Source organism: Ostreococcus lucimarinus, chromosome 1 (genome assembly GCF_000092065.1).
Source record: "Ostreococcus lucimarinus CCE9901 chromosome 1, complete sequence".
NCBI classification, from domain to species: domain Eukaryota; kingdom Viridiplantae; phylum Chlorophyta; class Mamiellophyceae; order Mamiellales; family Bathycoccaceae; genus Ostreococcus; species Ostreococcus sp. 'lucimarinus'.
In genome coordinates, this window is record NC_009355.1 from 629,830 (window position 1) to 650,504 (window position 20,675).

General features: G+C 63.0%; 10 protein-coding genes across 10 annotated transcripts; 6 read left to right on the forward strand and 4 right to left on the reverse strand.

The window, feature by feature from the left end:
- Window positions 1–373: 373 nt before the first annotated feature.
- On the forward strand, window positions 374–5,044 carry OSTLU_28983 (predicted protein; the record flags this gene model as incomplete). The annotated part of the gene is made up of 1 exon (XM_001415516.1): window positions 374–5,044. One exon carries the CDS (start codon window positions 374–376, stop codon window positions 5,042–5,044), a length of 4,671 nt encoding a protein of 1,556 aa, XP_001415553.1.
- A 174-nt stretch (window positions 5,045–5,218) lies between these two features.
- OSTLU_28984 (predicted protein) lies at window positions 5,219–6,457 on the forward strand (the record flags this gene model as incomplete). Its single annotated transcript, XM_001415517.1, has 1 exon — window positions 5,219–6,457. One exon carries the CDS (start codon window positions 5,219–5,221, stop codon window positions 6,455–6,457), a length of 1,239 nt encoding a protein of 412 aa, XP_001415554.1.
- Window positions 6,458–6,522: 65 nt separating this feature from the next.
- On the reverse strand, window positions 6,523–6,672 carry OSTLU_28985 (predicted protein; the record flags this gene model as incomplete). The annotated part of the gene is made up of 1 exon (XM_001415848.1): window positions 6,523–6,672. One exon carries the CDS (start codon window positions 6,670–6,672, stop codon window positions 6,523–6,525), a length of 150 nt encoding a protein of 49 aa, XP_001415885.1.
- A 484-nt stretch (window positions 6,673–7,156) lies between these two features.
- OSTLU_39985 (MC family transporter: aspartate/glutamate) lies at window positions 7,157–7,978 on the forward strand (the record flags this gene model as incomplete). Its single annotated transcript, XM_001415518.1, has 1 exon — window positions 7,157–7,978. One exon carries the CDS (start codon window positions 7,157–7,159, stop codon window positions 7,976–7,978), a length of 822 nt encoding a protein of 273 aa, XP_001415555.1.
- A 794-nt stretch (window positions 7,979–8,772) lies between these two features.
- OSTLU_39540 (predicted protein) lies at window positions 8,773–9,603 on the forward strand (the record flags this gene model as incomplete). The annotated part of the gene is made up of 1 exon (XM_001415519.1): window positions 8,773–9,603. The coding sequence occupies one exon, from the start codon at window positions 8,773–8,775 to the stop codon at window positions 9,601–9,603; it is 831 nt and encodes a 276-aa protein (XP_001415556.1).
- A 192-nt stretch (window positions 9,604–9,795) lies between these two features.
- On the forward strand, window positions 9,796–12,236 carry OSTLU_28989 (MC family transporter: aspartate/glutamate). Its single transcript, XM_001415520.1, has one exon. The coding sequence runs from the start codon at window positions 10,904–10,906 to the stop codon at window positions 12,167–12,169; it is 1,266 nt and encodes a 421-aa protein (XP_001415557.1). The 5' UTR covers window positions 9,796–10,903; the 3' UTR covers window positions 12,170–12,236.
- Window positions 12,237–12,377: 141 nt separating this feature from the next.
- OSTLU_13829 (predicted protein) lies at window positions 12,378–13,336 on the reverse strand (the record flags this gene model as incomplete). The annotated part of the gene is made up of 2 exons (XM_001415849.1): window positions 12,378–13,094; window positions 13,262–13,336. 2 exons carry the CDS (start codon window positions 13,334–13,336, stop codon window positions 12,378–12,380), a joined length of 792 nt encoding a protein of 263 aa, XP_001415886.1.
- A 1,082-nt stretch (window positions 13,337–14,418) lies between these two features.
- On the reverse strand, window positions 14,419–14,901 carry OSTLU_8481 (predicted protein; the record flags this gene model as incomplete). Its single annotated transcript, XM_001415850.1, has 1 exon — window positions 14,419–14,901. A coding segment is annotated over one exon (483 nt), but the record flags the coding sequence as incomplete, so codon positions are not given.
- A 2,327-nt stretch (window positions 14,902–17,228) lies between these two features.
- Window positions 17,229–18,341, reverse strand: OSTLU_28992 (predicted protein). Its single transcript, XM_001415851.1, has one exon. It carries the CDS (start codon window positions 18,314–18,316, stop codon window positions 17,369–17,371), a length of 948 nt encoding a protein of 315 aa, XP_001415888.1. The 5' UTR covers window positions 18,317–18,341; the 3' UTR covers window positions 17,229–17,368.
- A 178-nt stretch (window positions 18,342–18,519) lies between these two features.
- PYR6 (CTP synthase) lies at window positions 18,520–20,471 on the forward strand. Its single transcript, XM_001415521.1, has 2 exons — window positions 18,520–18,817; window positions 18,975–20,471. Exons 1-2 carry the CDS (start codon window positions 18,533–18,535, stop codon window positions 20,451–20,453), a joined length of 1,764 nt encoding a protein of 587 aa, XP_001415558.1. The 5' UTR covers window positions 18,520–18,532; the 3' UTR covers window positions 20,454–20,471.
- Window positions 20,472–20,675: the final 204 nt, after the last annotated feature.

Here is a 20,675-nt window from a genome sequence, read left to right on the forward strand (position 1 = left end):
CGTCGCGTCGTCCTCCCGCGTCTCGTCCACCTTATCGCCGTACTGCGCGTCCGCGAACACGCCCAGTCGAAAGCACCGCGTCTTCTCCACGCTCTTCAGCCGCGCGCTCGAGCCGACCGCGTTCACGCGCGGCGCCCGCGTCGTCCTCGCGTCGTCGTCGTCGTCGTCGTCGCCATCCTTCGTCCTCGCGCGCGCCCTCGTCGTCGCCGCGCCCGCGCGCGAACGCGCCGCACCGTTCGACCGCGTCGGCGGCGCTCGAAGCGCGCCGGCGCGCGTCGCCGTCGACATCGCGTCGCGCTCTGGCGCGCGCGCCATCGTGATTTCGAGTCGACCTCACTCGTCGTCGCGTCGCGCCGCGCGCGCGGGCGGCGTCATGTTCGGCGGCGACGGCGCGGACGGTGCGAATCCGTTCGGCGCGCCGCGCGCGCGCGCGTTCGGGACGAGCGCGCGCGACGCGAGCGCGAGTCCGTTCGGCGCGAGCGACCCGTTCGGGCGCGGCGACGCGAGCGCGACGACGGCGACGACGGCGCCGGGAGGGGCGCCGGGCGCGGGCGGAGGGACGGCGACGCCGTTCGGGGGGTTCGGGGGGGGCGCGCCGGCGGCGAACGCGCCGGGGGGGGTCGGAGGCGCGAGCGGCGGGTTCGGCGGGTTCGGCGCGAGCGCGAGCGCGAGTCCGTTCGGGAGCGGGACGGGCGCGGCGGCGCACGGAGCGAGCGGTGGGGGTGGGTCGGCGTTTGGAGGCGGTGCGAACGCGTTCGGGGGTGGAGGGGCGTTCGGCGCGAGCGCGCCCGCGGCGAGCGCGAGTCCGTTCGGCGCGCCCGCGAGTCCGTTCGGGACGGGCGCGCCCGCGGCGAGCGCGAGTCCTTTCGGCGCGAGCGCGAGTCCTTTCGGCGCGAGCGCGAGTCCTTTCGGCGCGAGCGCGAGTCCTTTCGGCGCGAGCGCGAGTCCTTTCGGCGCGAGCGCGCCGCAAACGGCGCCGTCGACGCCGTTTGCGCCCGTCGCGAGCTCGCCGTTCGGCGGCGGCCCATCGTCGACGACCGCGCTGGTGTTCGGCGCGTTCGGGGCGGCGTCGCCGAGCTCGACGCCGTCGCCTTTCGCGGTGAAGGTACCAGAACCATCGGCGGCGGCGTCGCCGTTCGGTGGCGGTGGGTTCAGCTTTAGCGCGTCTCCGACGACTGCGCCCGCGAGTCCTTTCGGCGCGAGTCCTTTCGGCGCGGCGCCAGCGGTATCTTCGGCTCCGACCGGCGGGATCTTCGGCGTAGCGCCCACGACAGGGGGGTTGAGCGCCACGGCATCGCCTTTTGCGCCTAAACCGGCCACATCTGGTTTCGCGTTCGGCGGCGCGAATCCACCAGAGGCGGAGAAACGAGACGCCATCGCAAGTATTCCTGCGTTTGGTGGCGGCGCGAAAGCTTTCGTCCCGCCGAAGCCAAAACCCATTGCGGATAGATTAAACTTAGCTAGTGAAGCGCCATCGACGTCAAATGCTGCGGGCGATGAGACGGGCGAAATCACCACCTCGAGTGGTCACATCGTGGGTACGTGCGATTTGATGTGCCCGGCGAAGGAGAGAGAATTCAGGAGCGCGAACGGCGACTTGGAAGTGTTCGAGAGAGTCGACCCAGAGGATCGCATGAAGTCTCATCCAGATTTGTGCATTAAAAAATATACGCGCATCGTTGATGAAATTACGCCTGACATGGTTCGAACGAAGAAAGGTTTACAGTTGGCGATAGATCAACTTTGGCGAATTCTCGACGCCGAGGACAAAGACTTCATGACAAAGAGCAAATTTCTTTGGGACAGGCTGCGATCTATTCGCCAGGATTTGAATTTACAGCAAATCACGGATTCGTTCGCGGTAAAGCTATTAGAGCAAATGGTTCGTTACACCATCCTAGCCGAACACGAGCTGTGCGAGGCGACAGCGTCGGCGACGAACCCGGACGGGCACAATTCTCACTTGAATGTTGAGCAGCTGACGAAGACACTCACGTCTCTTCGACACATGTACGACGATCATGCCGATCGTGGTCAGCAACTCGGTATTGATGCCGAGGCCGAGATGTTCTGTTATCAGCTCTTGCTTCGCATCGACTCGCACGGACGCTACGCCGTGCAACGGTCGGAGATGTTGAACGATTTAAGGAGCGTCCGCGCTGAGGTGCTAAAGCATCGTGACGTTCAATTCGCGCTCCAGTGTCATCGTGCATATCACGAAAACAACGTCGCCCGATTCTTTCATCTTGTGAAAAAAGCGACGTACGTTCAAGCTTGCTGTCTGCACAAGTTCTTCAATAGCATGCGTGGTAAAGCGCTCGAGGTCATGAACACGACGTACGGCAAGTTCATCATGCCGATTACCGAAATCGCGCGTCTTCTGCATACGGATGATATGGAGACGGAGGCGTTGTGTATACATCACGGATTAAACGTCACCAGAGGTAAAGCCGGGGATAAACCACCTGCGGTGACTATGCGCGAATCGTCGTACATTTCTCCCGCGGAAGAGTTTCCAATCTCGCGCTCAGATTTAATCATGAACAAGCGAGCCGCTTCTTACTTGCTTGAGATCGTCGGTAAGGACGAATCGGTTAGGATTGCTGCCAAAACGCTCCCAACTATGAGTACACCCAAAACTACGCCACAATTGTCCGAAGCGGATAAACGCAAGCAGCAGGCTGATGAACTCCGAGCAAAGATTGCGTTGCGCGAATCGCAGCTCGAAAAGGAACGAGCCGCCATTCTCGCCAAGAAGAAGGAGATCGAAGAACGCAAGGCTGCGGAAAAGAAGGCTGCGGAAGAAGCTGAGCGAAAGGCTAAGGAAGCAGAGGAGGCGGCAAGGCGAGCGGAAGAAGAAGCGAAGGCTGCCGAGGCGAAGGCGAGAGCTGAGGCTGAAGCTGCGGAAGCCGAGCGAAGACGTCTCGCAGAAGAAGCCGCTCGAGCCAAAGCCGAAGCTGAGGCGAAGGCGCTCGCTGAGGCTGAGCGACGAAAAGCAGAAGAGGAAGCGGAACGTCAACGAGTACTTGCCGAGGAACGAGCTCGAGAGACAGCTGCCGCCGCACACCGGGCTGCAATCGCAAAAGCCGAAGCCGAAGCTCGCGCGCGCCGCGCTGCCGAGGCTGAGGCTGAGCGACTCCGTCTTATCGCTGAAGAGAACGCTCGACGTCAAGCGGCTGAGGCAAAAGCAGCGCGAAAGCGAGCGAAAAGGCACATGGCGATCCGCCGACTCACATTTTCTCTTTGGCGTATGAACTCGAAGGAGTTCAAGCGAGAGCGGTTGATCGGCGAAGCGCTCGCCATGGCAAGTCCTGCGCCGGCGCTGAATCTCGGCGGCAAGGCTCTCCTCGACGCGAGTGCGGCATCTGAGCGTCCGACGGACGCGCTTGCGCAACTTCGAAAGAAGATTGAATCTGTCCGCTCGCCAGAATTCGGCGTGCCTTTGGATGTTCCGCAAACCGTTGGATTGGCGCTGCACGAAGCTGCGGCCACCGCGGCGCCGAGCGCTCTTGTTTGGAAGTGTCTCATCTGCACTGGCGCGGAGGCAGACTCCGGAGCGAGCGCGTCATCACGACCGAGGACGACTACAGCGACAATCGTCGCGGAGTGGCTGCGCACGAAACTTTCTCGGGGCGGAAGCGCACACGCGACAGAGCCTGGCACTGGGACGATTTTGTCGCTCTACGGCGCCCGACTTCCACTTCCAGGAACTGATGAGGAAAATGATTACATGATGGGTCCTTTGGCCTGGATCGTCGTCAGAGACGTGCCAGCAATGATGGAAAATTCCAAAGGTTCCAACGCGGGCGCGTCATCGGCGATTTTCGTTCTCGATTGCGGTGGCGGCACGTGTGAGAGTCACGAGCTGAAGCGTCTTCGAGCGTTCAGCTCAGCGGTGAAGAGGAGTGAAGCGCCGCTTGTAATCTTCGTCGCATCGAGAGACAACACGAATCAGAACGATATCAAGAAAAGTATCACAAGTTCCGGCATCGAGGGCGCGTTGGTGATATTTCTTCCTCCGAAAGGTCCGGAAGAATGGTCCGACGACAAGTTGTCCGAAGTGCTGGTTTGGACGGCGGAACGCGCGCCAAAGGCGCCTCGACGCAGGATCGCATATCTTTCGGCAGAAATTGAAGAAGCGTTACGACCAGGCTATGTCAACTTGACGGTCAAGCCACGTGTGTCTCCGCGAGCGTGCATACGCGCGTTCAACGATGCCCTCGACCAGCTGGAGCATAAAATACTCGAAGCCGCGCAAACTGAGGACGGCGCTGAATGGCCGCCGGTTGAGATCGGTCTCGTCAACGCGGCGCTTCCGCCGCCTGGCTGGAGATCCAAGTCCCGTCGAACGAAAGTGTTAGATTTGTTGCATTCCGTGCGCCTGCCAGATTTCGAGGCTGGAGAGAAGCCCGTGCGCGCTTTCATCGATTACGTCGCAGCGGTGTTACCGCACTACCCGAAAGACTACGGCCAATGCTTGCTCGCGCAAGCGCGATACGACCCGCATTTCCACAAGCTGCAAGACATTCCGTGGGTGACGCTGTTCCAAACTCTCATCACACTTCTGCTGAGCGGATTAGAGAGCCAAAGCCGCGACGCGTGCATCTACCTTCCTCCGGGTCATCCCTCGTACGACTTCACGCCGTACGAGCCCGAGCCGGAATTGCTCGCCGAACGCGCGTCTTCGAAGACGCCGACCGAAGCCTTTGACGACGCCACGAACCGCAAGCGCAAGCACGAGGCGCTCGCCACCGCCATCCCCGAAGCCAGTCGGTTCGAAGAGATCGACTCCGCACCCTTGGACAACGTTCGCGCCGTCTTGGACGATTTACGTCGCGACGTCGACGCGCACGCGCGCTTCGCCGACGCCTCCGAGCGTTGGCTCGCCGCGCTCGCGACCAACACCCCCGGCACCGCCGAAGACCCCGAATCGTTCGCCGACGCCGGCGAATCGGACGCGCATCTGACCGCGTTCAACGCGTCCGTCGCCGCCGAGCGCGCCGCCGAGGCGCGTCTCCGGCTTCTCCTCGACGCCGCGCCGTAGCCACGCCTCGTCGCGCGAGACGAATGTCGAATGCATCACAATCGCGCGCGCCGCGCCGCGCCGCGCCACCGCACGCGCCGCGCCCGGCGCGACCGCACCGGTGATCGAAATCGCCCGCGCCCGCGCCCGTCGCCCGCGCGCGACGCCGCGCCCGCGCGCGCGCGTCGTCGACGCATGAAGACGGACGCCGCGCCGGCGGCGGCGGCGCCCGACGCCCCGAAGACGCTCTACCAGGGCGTCGAGCGCGATGGCTTCGGCATGCGCCTGCTCACGAGACTCGGATGGCGCGAGGGCCGCGGACTGGGGAAGAACCAGGACGGGATCGCGAGGCACATTCACGCGCGAAAGCGACAGGTGGGGACGGGGGTGGGCGCGGACGCGCGAAACGACGCGAGCGGCGCGAACGCGGTGGATTGGACGATGAACACGGTCGCGTTCGATGACGTGCTGCGATCGTTGAATAGAACGCACAGCGCGGAAGAGTTGGAACGCGCGGCGAACGCGGAGAAGGCGTCGTCGTCGGATGAGGACGAGGACGAGGGGGCGAAGACGAAGACGCGAGGCGAGGCGAAGAAGCGAAAGATGACGAAGGAGGAGAAGAAGGCGGCGAAGAAGGCGGCGAAGAGGGCGAAAAAGAATGAAATCGTCGTGAATCGGTCGGTGGTGAGTCACGCGGGGAGGTATCATAAGCGAGAGTCGCAAAAGATGGTGTCGAATTATAGCGCGGAGGATCTCGGGGCGATTTTGGGCGGCGGATTCGTCGCGTTGCCAGAGGTGCGCGCGGACAACGCGTCCGCGTCCGCGAGCGCGTCGGACGCGGACGAGTCCATCCCGACGCCGACGAATAAGGAGAAAGAAAAACCCAAGAGACTCGTCGTCGTGGAGCGACCGAAGTGGGTCTTCGATCCGCCGCCGGAGAGCTGGTGGGGCTGGCGCGTCGGATTTCGCCCGGAGGGTCACGGTAAAAAACCTGAAGACGCCGACGCCGACGCACTCGAACGCAAGCGAGGCTTCGACGAGGACGATCAAGTGAACTTGTTTCAAGACACGCACGCGGGTGCGAATAAGAATCGACGCGGTTTGGGGGCTGGCCAAGGCCGCGACGCCGCGGCTGATTTTTCGGGAACGAAGAAGACGTTCGGCGAAGGCGACGAGGTCAGCGACGCCGAGAAAGCCGCCGCGGCGAAAGCAAAGAAGGTGAAGTGGCTCAAAATCGGCGAGAAGATCCTCGAAAAGGCGTCGGGATCGATGAAGACGAAAAAATTCATCGAAAAGGTTTTGAAAAAGGCTGAGTGCGCGGCCGACGACTGCGACGCCGTCTATCGCGACGCCGCGTTCCACTTCCTCTCTCGCAGCGGCGCGTTCACCAGTCTCGAAGAAGACGTCGTGAAGTTCACCGGCAAGAAGGCGTGACACAATTCCTAGCTCTACCACTACACTAGCCTAATATCTATCTCCGCGCGTCTCTAGCGACGTCGTCACAACACGCGCTCGCGAAACTCGTGTTGACACCGCAGGCACTGCACCAACACCAGCGACTCCCGTTCGCCGCCTCCCCATATCTCCGCCTTGCGAATGTCCCTACCACCGCTCACCATGACGTACCTGCACTCGACGTTCTCACACATCGGACACGCGTACGCCTCGGTGTTGACGCCGTCGTCGAAGTGTCGCCGCGTTCGCCTTCTCGCGCATCGCTCCTCCGCCGCCGCCCGCGCCGCCTTCACCGCCTCCGTCGCGAGCTCCGTCGCGTCCGCGCGCACCAACGCCTCGATGTCCGCCTCCCCCCGTCGCACGCGCGCCGCGAGCGCGTCGTTCCGTCGCAGATTCGTCGCCAGCGTGCGCACGCACTCGCGATACCTCTTCGAGTTCGCGTCGCCGTCGGCGCGCTCGAGCGCGCGTCGCTCGATCTCGCGCGCGACGTCGTACAGCGCCGTCTCATCGCGCACCGCGTCGCCGAGCATCAGCGTCGCGCGCGCGCGCACGTCGTCGACGTCGTCCGCCATCGTCGCGACGTCGCGTCGGCAGATGCCGCCGCGCGACGACGCCGCGCGCGACGCGTCGACGGCGCGCGCCGCGCGCGACGGGACGCCGCGCGCGACGTCGCGCGCGATGTCCGCGCGCGAGCTCGCCGCGCACTGCGCGAGCGGCGCCGTCGCGGGGTGCGCGGTGGAGGCGGCGTTTTACCCGCTCGACACGATAAAGACGCGGCTGCAGGCGCGCTTAAGCGGCGAGCGCGTCGCGCTGCGCCGAGGACTGTACCGCGGACTGCTGGGGAACCTGGCGGGCGTCGCCCCGGCGAGCGCGCTGTTCTTCGCGGCGTACGAACCGATGAAGGCGGCGCTGCGGCGCGACGACGACGGCGACGGCGGCGGCGGCGACGGCGCGAAGGAACACCTGCTCGCGGGCGCGGTCGGAGGACTGGTGTCGAGCGTCGTGCGCGTGCCGACGGAGGTGATAAAGACGCGAAGGCAGGTGGGCGCGATGGGTGGGGTGGGATTGAGGAGCGTCGTCGCGTCGAGCGGCGTCGCGGGGTTGTTTGTGGGATACGGGTCGTTTCTGTTGCGCGACTTACCGTTCGACGCGATCGAGTTCGCGGGGTACGAGTCGCTGAAGAAGGCGTGGGGAGAGATGAAGGGCGAGGACGGCGCGACCGCCGTCGAGGCGGCGGCGCTCGGGTCGATCGCGGGGGCGTTTACGGGCGCGGTGACGACGCCGCTCGACGTCGTCAAGACGCGTTTGATGACGAGCCCGGACGTCTATCGCGGCGTGTTGCAGTGCGTGCGGAAAACCATCGCGGACGAGGGCGCGCTCGCGATGTTCAAGGGCGTGCAGCCGCGCGTGCTTTGGATCGGATTGGGCGGCGGGTGTTTCTTTTCGGTGCTCGAGACGGCGCGAGGCGTTCTCCTTCCCGTCGACTCGCGGCGCTCGTAGCTAGGCGTATTAGTCAACCTAGATCGATTCTTTCCCGCGCGCGTCCCTCGCGCGCGTCGCGGTCGTCTCGCGCGCGTTTTACGTTTATCGAAACCGTTCGCGCCGCGTCTCGGCGTCACTTCGCGCCGCGCGGACGCGCGCGCGTCATGCGCGCGTCCGCGCGTCGCGCGCTCTCCACCGCGCGCCCCGCGCGCGCGTCCGACGTCTCGCTCGACCTCCCGCGCGTCGTCGCGGGCCAACCGACGCGCGCGACGCACCCGCACGTCATCGCGTCCGCCGCCGACCTCACGCCCGGCGTCTCGCGCGCCGAGTACGCCGCGCGCCGCGCCGCGCTCGCGCGCGCGATGCCGCCGCACAGCGCGGCCATCTTCGCCGCCGCGCCGGCGCTGCGATGGCCCGGCACGGCGATCCCGGCGGGGAAGTACAGGCAAGACGCCGATTTCGCGTACTACACGGGGGTGACGCAGCCGGACTGCGTCGCCGTCGTCGAGCGAGGACGAACGGAGGACGACGTGCGGTACGCGCTGATCGTGCCGAAACGATGCGAACGACACGCGCAGTGGGACGGCGAGCGCATCGACGCGCGAGCGGGGGAGACGGTGTTCGGCGCGGACGCGGCGTACGAGGCGGACGAGCGAGCGGCGGCGTACGCGACGGAAGCGGTGAGAAACGCGCGAGGAGGGGTGTTCGTGGACTTGGATAAGGTGGATGAGGACGCGAGCGTCGTGCACAGGGCTTTGGGGGCGCGCGCGCGCGGAGGCGGGGGAGGAGACGGGGTTCGACCGGTGCGCGGGATGTCGCACCGGTTGCGGTGGCGCAAGAGCGACGCCGAATTGGCGTTGATAAAAAACAGTGTAGATTTAGACGTACAGGCGTTCGTGAAAGCGTTTCAGACGAGTCGCGCGGGAGCGACCGAGGCAGACGTCATGGCGCAGCACGAGGCGGCGTGTAGAATCGGTGGCGCCGACCGTTTGGCGTATCCATCCGTCGTGGGTTCGGGCGCGGGCGCGTGCGTCGTGCACTACCATCAGAACGATAAAATGCTCGAGGATGGAGATTTACTGTTAATGGACGCGGGATGCGAGCTCAACGGTTACGTGAGCGACATCACGCGCACTTGGCCCATAAGCGGGCGGTGGACGCAGGCGCAGCTCGACGTGTACTCGGTCGTCCTCGAGGCGCACGACGCGTGTCTGCGCGCCGCGCGCGTGGACGGCGAGACCTCACTCATGGATATCCATCGGCTCTCCATCGACGTTCTCGCCAACGGTCTCGCCAAGCTCTTACCCAATACCTCCGCCCGCGCGCTGATTCGCTCGGGCGAGTACGCCAAATATTACCCCCACTCCGTCGGTCACTGGTTCGGCGCCGACACCCACGACGTCCCATCCGTCGCCGTGTCCACCCCGTTCGAGCGCAACGTCGCCTTCACCATCGAACCAGGTTTATATTTCTCCCCCCACGACCTCGACGTCCCCGCCGATCTCCGCGGAATCGGCGTTCGCATCGAAGACGACTGCGTCGTCGACGCGAACGGTGCCGTCGTCGCTCTCAGCGCCGCGCTCCCCACCGATCCCGACGCCGTCGCCGCGCTCGCTTCTTCCACGTTTTTCCGCCCCGTGTAATTCGTAAGGACGCGGCGCTTCCGAAGCGGCGCGCCGCGAAACCGCCACTTGGCACCAAAGTAATTTAAATCATAACCCACGCCGGACTGAATGCCCAGTGCGTACAGCTGGCACCGCGCCTCTTTAAATACGCACACGCCCGATTTTCATAGCTTTCCGAGCTTTCGGAACGCCGCGCCCGCCATCGCGCCATCTCACGACGCGTCGCATCCACGCGACGACGCGCGCTGAGAGTTCGCGCTCGCGCTCACGCACACGATCGATTCTTTCGCACCGATCGCGCCGCAGCACGACGAACGAACGCACCGATCGCCGTGGGAAGACGCTTCGAATCGCGACGCGCGCCGTTTCTCAGTCACCCTCACGCGTGCGATGCGCGTCGAACGATGGTGAGCCTGAACGCGCGACGGAACGAACGATCGAGCAGCAATAAAGCGTCAGAGATTATCAACGGATTTCTCTCTTCCCCGGTGCGAGTGTTTTATTCCATTCTCTTCATCTGCGCGCTCGAGGTGCGCGATTTCGTCGACGCGATGCGGCGCGCGCGGAATCATCGCGAAGGCGCGTGTCGCGGCGCGATCGACCGGGCTCGACGCGAGACTGACGACGCGCGCGCGTGCGATCGGTGATTACGAAGGTTTTACTCTGGTCCGTGGTTCTCGTGCCCGGGCGAACGTCGGGGGCGTGGAACGACGCGGCGAGAGCGTACTACACGCGCGAGACGGTGCGTCAACGTTCGACGCGTTTGGCGCGCGATTTGACTTGACTCGATTCGACGACGCGCGGTTGACTTTGAGGCGACTTTTGAGCGTTACGAGGCGATGGAGCGATGGAGACGGAAGCGCGCGCGATGGAACGCGATGGATCGACACTGACGGGCGCGAACGCGGGATTTTGAACGCACAGGTGAACTTGTCGAGCGCGTACGGAGCGAGCGTGCGCGTGCCCATTCCGGCGATAGACTTGAGGAGTCTAGCGCTCGCGTGGAGACAAGAGAGTTCTTGGCAACAGAAAGCGTTGTCGGTTGTATCTACTGCGCTATTACCCAGTAAAGCGCAGCAGACGAAACAATCGCTACAGGCACGTCTTAGACATCTAGACGAGCAGCTTTTGATCGGCGGAACGGCCGAGTCGGGGGCGAGCGAAGCGGCTGCCGCGAACGCAAAGGTTTTTTCTCTCTCCTTTTAGAGAGTGTATTCTTTGTGTATCGCTATATTGCTTTCGCTAGTCATTGACTCTAGTTTCTACAAGACAAGAACTCTTTCGTTCGTTCACGCGAACGACGAGAAATAAAACAACCATGGGGAAGAAGGAAGTGTCCGCGACGACGCTGCTCGGTAGACGTGGACGGTTGACGAGACCTCGGCGACATGGAGAGGAATATGTCGAGGTTTCTATGGCAACCGCAGCGCAATCAAGCGCATTAAAGGACATCGGACGATTTGTCCCAGTGAAGGATATCATCGCCGGTGGTTTGGCTCGAGCGGCGAGCCAAAGTACGATTCATCCTTTGGACACCGTCAAGGTGCGCATGCAAGCCACGCTCAAGGGCGTCGCCGGCGCCGCGGCGCCGACGCCTCCGAGCGTTGGTAAGTACGGAGTCGGCCTGAGTGCGGTCTCCAACGGCGCGGTCAGCCTCGGGAAGAGGTCGTTGGCGTCAGCGGCCAAGGCTGGGGCTACCAAGTTTACTTCTGAAGTAGGCATGATGTACAAGGGATGTTTCGGCGCCGCTACGGGTGCGGGCATCGCCATCGGCGCATACTTTGCATTTTACGGCACGGCGAAGAAGCTGCTCCAAGAGAAATCCGACATGCCAGTGTCGCAGATTGCGTTTGTGGCGGGTGGTATCGGTGCCCTTGGATCTTCCATCGTCAAGGTACCCGCCGCTGTGTGCATTCGCTCGGTACAAGCCGGTGTGTACCCGAACGTCATCGCCGCCGGCCGCAGAATCACCGCGGCCGCCGGTCCCCGGGGTTTGTTCACCGGTTACATTCCAACGCTCCTTGAAGACGTGCCCGACATGGCCGTCAAGTTTGCAGCGTATGAGACTCTTCGAACGATGCATCGCTCGTTCATGAAGAAGAGCAAGGATGAAAGTAGCACGGGTGCGGACATCGTGATGGGTCTCATCGCGGGTTCCGTCGCCGCTGCCGCGACTACTCCTTTGGATGTGGTGAAAACCCGGATGATGTGCAATGCCTCATCTCGACCCAGCTTCGGTGGCGCCATCATGGGCGTTTGGAAGGACTCGCCTCCGGGCGTCGGTCGCGTCCGAACGTTCTTCACCGGCGTTCGCCCGCGAGCAGTCTCCAACGGTATTAACTCCGCCATCTTCTTCTGCTTCTACGAAGCTCTCCGCTCCGGTTTGGTCAAGGCCGAAACCGAACGCGAACAACAGCGTCTGCAGGAGATCAACGCGTCGAATGCGGCGATGAAGAATTCCCGCCGCGCTTACAGCGGCGTTTCTGTTGACGCCGTTCATTACTCCACGCCGTCTCATGTGGGACGCGTTACGGAGGCGAGCATGACGCTCGCGCTCGCCAAGAAAAATAGAAAGAATGCCTAAGTACGGTTGGCATGCTTTCTCGACCAGTTTTGTCTTGTGAATAAAAATTGAAGAGCTCTTCATGAAATGTTTTTCGTTTGATCCTTCTGCTCGACGCGCGGCGAGCCACTCGTTGTTATAAAGTTCTCGTTTCGATAATTGACAAACTAAGATGGACTACTATCGGGCGCGTCACTCATGGGATATGAACGCGACGTTCATTGCGTTTTCACTTGATCGGCGCATCTTGCGTCGAGTTGGCGAGCGACAAAGCCTCGGCGTGCTGGCGCGCCATGGAGGCTCGCGTGGCGTCGACGTAGTTTAAGATTTTCAATCTTGGGCCAGGAGGAATCCGCACTTCTTGCAACGCGCTGTCGTTCAGCAACAACAGCGTGTCATCCGTCAACAGCCCTTTCCGAAAGTTCTTTTCATACTTTTCCAACCCGAGCGTCGCGAGCATGTTATTCGCGTGCGCGTAGTAGTGATCCTGCGCCGCGTCCTTCCCGCTAAACATTTGTCCAACCTTCATGAACGCCCCATTCAACAGCGCAAATAACGCACCGGTGCGCACCGCATCCGTCGCCACGCCAGCCGCGTCCTTCGGCGCTTCCCCGCCCATCGCCCCCGTGGACGACCCCGTCGCCGCGCCGACGAGGCTCAACGCGCTCCCCGCGCCGAACATCGCCATCATGGAGCCTTGAATATCCTCCACGCCGCCGCGGTACTTTTTAATCGCCAGCGTCAATCCACCCTGCACCGCGGAGAACACCGCCAAGTTCAACGCGAGCACCTTGGGCGGTCCACTAAACGATCCTTGCGCCGCCATCGGGGGTTTATTCGGCATCGTCGCCGCCTGCGCCTCGAGCGACTTGTTCATCATCCCCAAGCCGTAGCCCAGCACCGAGCCTTGCAGCGCACCGCCCGCGGCCGTGATCCCGACCTCGACCTGCGCGCGAGTTCGCATCGTCGCATCTTTCGTCAGTTTACGCCCGCATCGCGTCGCGTCGTCGCCTCATCGCGTCATCGCGCGTCGCTTTCTCGACGGCGGCGATCCAATCATCGTTCGACAATCATCATCGCGCGCCGTCGACGCGCGCGTCGCGTCGCGCGCACCGGGTCGGACTGCGCCTTGAGCCACGCGTCGAAGCTCTCTTTCTTCGCCGCGAGCGTCTTGCCGAGGTCGCTCATCGCGCGCGTCGTCGGACCCGCGCGCGCGCGAGTGTGCGGCGATCGTCCCGAGCCGCCGGCGCCGTCCAGAGGGCCGCGCCGCGACGCGGCGGTTTCGTCGTTAATGTTACACCCCGCGCGCGAGGAAACGCGGCGCGGGCGCGAAAAGCTACTCGCGCGTCGAAATGGCTTTTTTACGTCGCTTCTTCGCGCGGCGACCGTCGTCGTCGTCGCGCGTCGCGCCCCGGACGCGCGGCGCGGCGTCCGCCTCGGCTTCGGCTTTGGCTTCGGCGCGCGCCGCGCGCTCGCGTTTCAATCGTTTACGCTCGGCTTTGCTCATGTGCCGCTTCTCGGGCGCGAGCGCGTCGGTCGGGTGCGCTCGAGCGCGCGACGCGCGTTCGACCGCTTTTTGCGCGACGAGCGCGGCGCGACCGCTCGAGGACGCGTCGGCGTTCGCCGTCGCGCGCGGCGTCGACTCGGGCGCGCGCGAGAGCGCGCGCGCGTCGGGCCGCTTCGTCGCCCCGAGCAGGGATTCCGCGGTCATCGTCGCGCGGAGATGTTCGAGGAGTTCTTTCTCTCGCGCGTCGACCGCTCTGGGCGCGCGCAGGCGCTCGGCCTCGGCTTCCTGACGCTCGAGCGCGGCGCGGTTGGCGGCCGCGACGGCGATTCCGGAATACTTGGCCGTGCTCATGGCGCGCGCGCGACGACGCGCGCGCTTGGTGGACGCGCCTGGTGGACCGGACGCGCGCGCGGCGGAGTGGCGCGCGGCGGCGTGGAGTGCGCGAGTCGAGCGCGGCGCGAGGGCGAGTCGTCGTCGTCGCCGCTCGGCGATGGATTTACAAAGGCGCGCGATGCGCGCGACGGTGCGCTATGAGGGTCTAAAAGTTCCAATAGTAATTCTTTCCGGAGGATTGCCTGTTGACGCGAGGCTTTGAACGGCGGGAATTCGGGGACATCCACGGCGCGTCTTGGCCGAATTGGAAATCGTTCGGCGTCGGCGCGGACCAGGTGTTTGATCTCGTGAAGGAGCGTTCGTAGCTCGCGTGTCGCTCTCGTTGGGCGCGAATGCGTTCAGTTTCGTCGTACACGCGACGAAGTGCCTGGTCGCTCAACTGCGCGTTGGTTTCGCCGATGAGCTTGAAGAGACGGTCGGCGTCGTCGTGAAGTTCAGACGCCGGAGCCCACGACGGCATGTTCCGATTCGCCTTGTCTGGGTGATACTTCAGCGCCAACGCGCGATACGCCTTCTTAATATCCGTTTGCGTCGCCTTGTCTTTCAGCTCATCCAAACCGAGGATTCGATACATGTCAACCTGCGAGTTCGCCTGCGTGGTTTTGGTCGTTTCGAGCCTTCGAAGGCGATCCGTCGCCATCGCCAGAGCGTTTTTGCGCTCCTGAGCCGTGGCGAATAAGTCATATTGCGCGTTTCCGGCGATTTCGACGTACGAACGCAAGTCTCGGATCGCATCGTCCCAGCATCGAATGCTCTCGTGCAACGTCGCGCGTCTGCTCAGCGCCTTGATGTTCCAAGGATTTAACGCCAACGCTCTGCCGCAATCGGCCAAGGCGTTGAGAAACTCGTTCAAACCTTGATACGCGGCGGCACGATTACCGAGCACGATTGAACAATACGCGGCGGCAACTGGCACCTTACCCGCGTCGAACGCGAGAGTGTAAGATGCGACGGCTTCGGCGTATTTCTCCGCGTTGAACATCTTATTGCCGTCCTCTTTACCTTTGAGCATCGTTCGCGCCATTTCGATTGCTTCCTCGTCGACGTCGCATTCCGACACGCTTTTGACGTACTCACACGCGGCATGTGGATCCCCTTTACCCAGTAGAGCTGAAAATGTGAACTCGGGCACCCAACCTTCCTTGGATAGGCCGAGCGTTTCGATTTCCGAGATGAAAGCGCTCGCCTCGTGGTACGCGCCGCACGCGATTAGCAGTGCCGCCTTGGCTTCGACGAACGGCTTCCCAAACTCACTCGATGAAAGCAGCGGATAACTCGACAACGCCGCGACGCTCTTGACGACTGATTCGTACGTCTCATCGAGCTTTCGCGCGCGACTGTCGCTGTAAAGCCTAGGAAGACCAGGCACACACGCTCGAAGTTTGAGCGAAGCGCCGAGCACCTTCGACAAATGTTCGGAAGCGGCTTTCGCTTCAATCTTCGCATTCTCGACATCAGCGTCCTCAGACGTCGAAAGCACCTCCAGAAAATCCATCGCGGTACCAAAGCTACCTAATTTCATGTGACACGCGGCCACGCGAAGTTGAGCACGAGTGTACGACGCATCCGCGCGAACGGCTCGCTCGCAATCGGTGAGCGCTTTGAGTATAAGAACGCGATACTCATCGTACGGCGTAGACTCGTTCGGAATCATCATCCTCGCCGCCGCTCTGTTGGTCAGTAATACTGCCGCGTCGCGACCGACAAAGGTGTCGATTTGCACCCCCAGAGGGCTCTCGTCGCCCTTACCGGCGTTGGTTCGAGGCGCAGAGGCGAACACCATAATCGCTCTGCTATACATCTCGTCCGCTTCAACGTACTTCTCCTCGCGGTACAGCGCGTTACCTAATTGCCTGAGCCTTTCAGTCTCTTCGGAATCGCGTGAGTGAAGCGACATCTGCGATGCGGCTTGCTCGATATCCCCGACACTCACGCTCGGGCTCTCCGTCGCCGCGGCGATCGGCGGGCGTCTGTCCCGTCCGGCGCGTTGCGCGTACTTGAAACTTCGGCTGTGCTTGGCGAGCGCGGGAGAGTCATCCGCGCCCATCTTAAAATCGCCGCTCGACTTTTCCGCAGATCGCGTCGCTCGCACCGTCGGGGTCGTTTTCGTCGGCGGTGGTGCGGTGAACGTAAACTGCCTCGGCGTCGGCGCCTCAAAAATTGGCGATTGCGGTGACGTACCGAACACGCTCGCGTCACTCTTCGTCGACGCCGGCGTCTCCACGCGTTCTACCGCGGCCTCCACGCGTAACGCACTCGCTCTACTTCTAAACGACGCGCTCTTCTTTGTTCCACTCGTCGAAGCGGCGCCCATGGTGAACGTCCTCGGCGGCGTAAACCGCGCGCCTTCGCTCGCCTCTGAATCATTCGGTGAATCCACCACCATAGGTTCCGGCGACGTCATCGGATCCGGTGACCGCGCCGGTTCCGACGCCGTATCCTTTTCAAACTCCGCGTCCAACGATCTCGCCGCTCGCGGCGCCCCCGAGTCCTCTCGCGTCAAATTTTGCTGGCTCGCGCTCCGCGCGCGCCCCGGACTCTTCTCCGGCATCGCCCGCAGCTCGAACGTCTTCACCGGGCTCTCCCGCCCCGACGACGTCGCCTCTCGTTCCAACTTCTCCGCGAACGCCCCCCAAGTCGCGCGTTCATCGCCCCCTCCGCGCTCGCTCCTCGCCGCGCTCGCCCTCGGCGTCCTCGCCGCGCCGTTCGCGCGCGCGCGAAAACTCCGTCCCCTCTCCACCCGCGCCCGACCCGCGTCGCCCGCGCCGAGATTAAACCGCGTGAACCCATCCTCGACGTCTTTCACCGCGTCTCGCCCGCTCGTCGCCGCGCCGTCGCGCTCGGGCGCCGCGTTTTCGTCCGTCGTCGTCCCGCGGCTGGCGCTGCTTCCCCTCTCGCGTTCGTCCGTCCCTCGCGCGCGCGCGTCGACGTCTCGCGCGGGCGCGTCGCGCGGCGCGGACATGGCGCGACGCCGCACCGTCGACGCGCGTCGCGCGCGCGCTCGGCGCGCGTCGCGGTGTTGTGCGGACCCGCGGGCGCGCAGCGGCGCCGTAACGGCGCGAGCGCGCTGCGCCGCCGCGATAACCGCATTCAATAGTAGCGCCCGCGCCCGCGCGTCTTCGAGAGCGCGCGACGACGAGGTCGTTCATTCATTCGTTGATTATCACAGTGATCGCGCGATGTGGTGCTACATAGGTCGTGAAGCGAACGAGCGCGGATTCCGCCGCGGCTTCGTTCGCACAACCGTCTCGAATCATGAACGCTCTTCGCGTCATGTTCGATTCGGTGGATACAATCGACAGATTCGATCGGCGCGGTGATCAAAGATCCATAATCACGAGGCGACCGAGGGAGTCCTTCGCGAATCCCATGCCCGAGGGCATGAGATGCTTTTTTGTGCCGTCGAGACCGAGAAACGGTTTCGTCGCCGACGGCGGCAACAGCGCAAAAAACGGCGTCGATTTCAGCTGCTCCTGACGGCGCGCGTGATCGATCTCGAGAGCCTGGCGCTTGTTCGACTTTGGTCGCTTCTCGAAGATTCGCATCTTTTCGCAGAAGCGCGCAAGAGGGTCGTAACAGTCCATCTGGTCGCCACCGAACTCGCCCCCCTTGGCCAAAAATCGATTCACCGGCGCACCCGGCTGAACCCCCGTGGCGCACTCCGCCGCTCTCGCGAGTTCGACGCTTGAGAATTTATACCGTCGATTCAAATCACTGATTTCCTTTCTAACCTCACCCGGCGTGAGCCAGGTCTCGCCGTCGATCTCCACGTCCGAGACGTCTGGCAGCTTCCCGCGCGAGTTCGCCTTCGCGTTCGCCGCGCCGCACGAATCTCTCGCCGGAATCACCGCGCTGTTCGGCAGCCCTCCGACGTGTCGATTCATCGTCGACGCCAACGGCGATCGCGCCGAAATCCCACTCGAGCCCGCGCCCGCGTCTCGCGCCCGCAGCGTCGCCCCGACGCTCTGACTCTTCATCTTCTTCTCGCGCCAGAAAAAGTAATCCGCCGCCGCGTACGTCCCGTTTTCCATCGCGCGCCACTTATTCTTGTAATGCCCCGCCATAAACTTCCCGAACGAGTTCGAATTCACGCCCAGGAGCGCCTGAAAAGACGTCACCGAGACGTCGAATTCCGCCAAAAACTTTCGAATCTTCGTTCGCAGCGTCGTCGGATTCGTCGCTCTCACGCCGCGCGTCTCGTCGTCGTACGCGTCCAAGAGATCGTCGTACCCCGGCGGGCGCGCGACGGCGTTTCGGTTTCGCGGCATCGCACGTTCGCGCGAGTCGACGCGGAGTGTCGACGCGGGCGCGCGCCGTCGTCGTCGCGCGTTCAAATTTTGAAAACGGATTTAGGGTTTATGTCTAGCGCCGTCGGTCGCGCGCGTCGCGGCGCGTTAGGTCTCCCGCGGCGTTGAATGCGTCGCGACGCGCGCGCGACGCCGCGCATCGCGAGGCGGCGCCGCACACCTCGACGCCGCGCGACGATGAAGTACGTCGTCGTCAGCGGTGGCGTCGTCAGCGGCCTGGGCAAGGGCGTCACCGCGTCCTCCATCGGCGTCCTGCTCAAGGCGTCCGGGCTGCGCGTCACGAGCGTGAAGATCGACCCGTACATCAACATCGACGCGGGGACGATGTCGCCGTTCGAACACGGCGAGACGTACGTGCTCGACGACGGCGGCGAGAGCGATCTCGATCTCGGGAACTACGAGCGGTTCGTGGACGTGTCGCTGACGAGAGATCACAACATCACGACCGGGAAGGTGTACCAGGTGCGCGAGACGACGGGCGAGGCGAGAGGGACGATTTGTTTTTTCGTCGTTGTTTGAAAATGAACAACAGCTCCGAGGCGCGAACGCGAACGCGAACGCGAACGAATGGTCGGCGCGAGACTGACGGTGCGGTGACGCGGGTTCGATGTGAACGCAGAGCGTGATATCGAAGGAGCGCGAGGGGAAGTATCTCGGGAAGACGGTGCAGGTGGTGCCGCACATCACGGATGAGATTCAAGACTGGATCGAGCGCGTGGCGCACGTGCCGGTGGACGGGACGGATAACGTGCCGGACGTGTGCGTGATCGAGCTGGGGGGGACCGTGGGTGATATTGAATCGATGCCGTTCATCGAGGCGCTTCGACAGTTTCAGTTTCGAGTGGGGACGGAGAACTTTTGCTTGATTCACGTGTCGCTCGTGCCCGTCGTCGGCGCCGTCGGAGAGCAAAAGACCAAGCCGACGCAGCACTCGATCCAGGCGTTGCGTTCGGCGGGGTTGTCGCCACACATGCTCGCGTGTCGCTCAAAGCACCCGCTCGAGCAAAGCGTCATGGACAAACTCGCGCTGTTCTGCCACGTGAACCCGAAGTGTATCATCAACTTGTGCGACGTGAGTAATATTTGGCACGTGCCGCTGGTGATGCTCGAGCAGGACGCGCTGAGGAATATCATGTCCCAACTGCAGCTTCCGTACGCTGATCCGGACATGCAGCAATGGGAGTACCGCGCGAAAAAGTGGGACGCCGTCACGACGCCCGTCACCATCGCACTCGTCGGAAAGTACACTGGTTTGGGCGACTCGTACTTGTCCGTCACCAAGGCTTTGCTGCACAGCTCCATTGCGTGCGATCGTAAACTCGACTTGTTGTGGGTCGAAGCGAGCGATTTGGAGGAGGAAACGAAGAGCGAGGATGTGTCCAAGTACGAAGCGGCTTGGGAGAGCGTCAAGAAGGCGCAAGGCATCTTGGTTCCGGGTGGTTTCGGCGGTCGCGGTACCGAAGGGAAAATGATCGCCGCCAAGTACGCGCGCGAGAACAAGGTTCCGTACCTCGGTATCTGCCTCGGGATGCAGTGTATGGTGATTGAGTACGCGCGCAACGTTCTCGGTCTGTCGGACGCGCACTCAACGGAGATGGAACCGGAAACGAAGAACCCGGCCGTCATCTTTATGCCCGAAGGGAGCAAGACGCACATGGGCGGCACGATGCGTCTCGGCAGTCGAAGAACCATCTTCCAAACGCAGGATTGCATCTCCTCTCGCTTGTACGGATCGGTGCCGCACGTTGACGAGCGTCACCGTCATAGGTACGAAGTGAATCCGGAAATGGTGCCTCAGCTCGAGGCGGCTGGATGCAAGTTTGTCGGCAAGGACGACACGCAGTTGCGCATGGAGATTTGCGAAGTCGACGGCCATCCGTTCATGGTTGGCTGCCAGTATCACCCCGAGTACAAGTCTCGTCCTGGACGACCCTCTCCGCTTTTCATGGGGCTCATCCTCGCCGCGAGCTCTCAACTCGGTGAGTACAACTCGGACGAGGCGATCGCCGTTCGCAAGAGCGCAGCCTATAGCGAACACAACTCCGTGCTCACCAGTCCACTCAAGGTGCTCCGACAGAACGTCTCCCCATCCAAGTAGACATCGACATCGTACACTAATCGCCTCTGAAGTAAGTACTAGGAACTTATACGTTGTAGTTGGCTCATCGTTACACAAATCTATGAACGACTTTCCCTTGAAAGTTTCTCCGCGCCGCGCGTTCGCCTCTCAGCGCGCGGCGTCCACGCCCGCACACCCAGACCGCGCGCGCGAACGCACCGCTCTCGGTCGTCGACGGCGACGATCGGTGCGCGAGCGTCC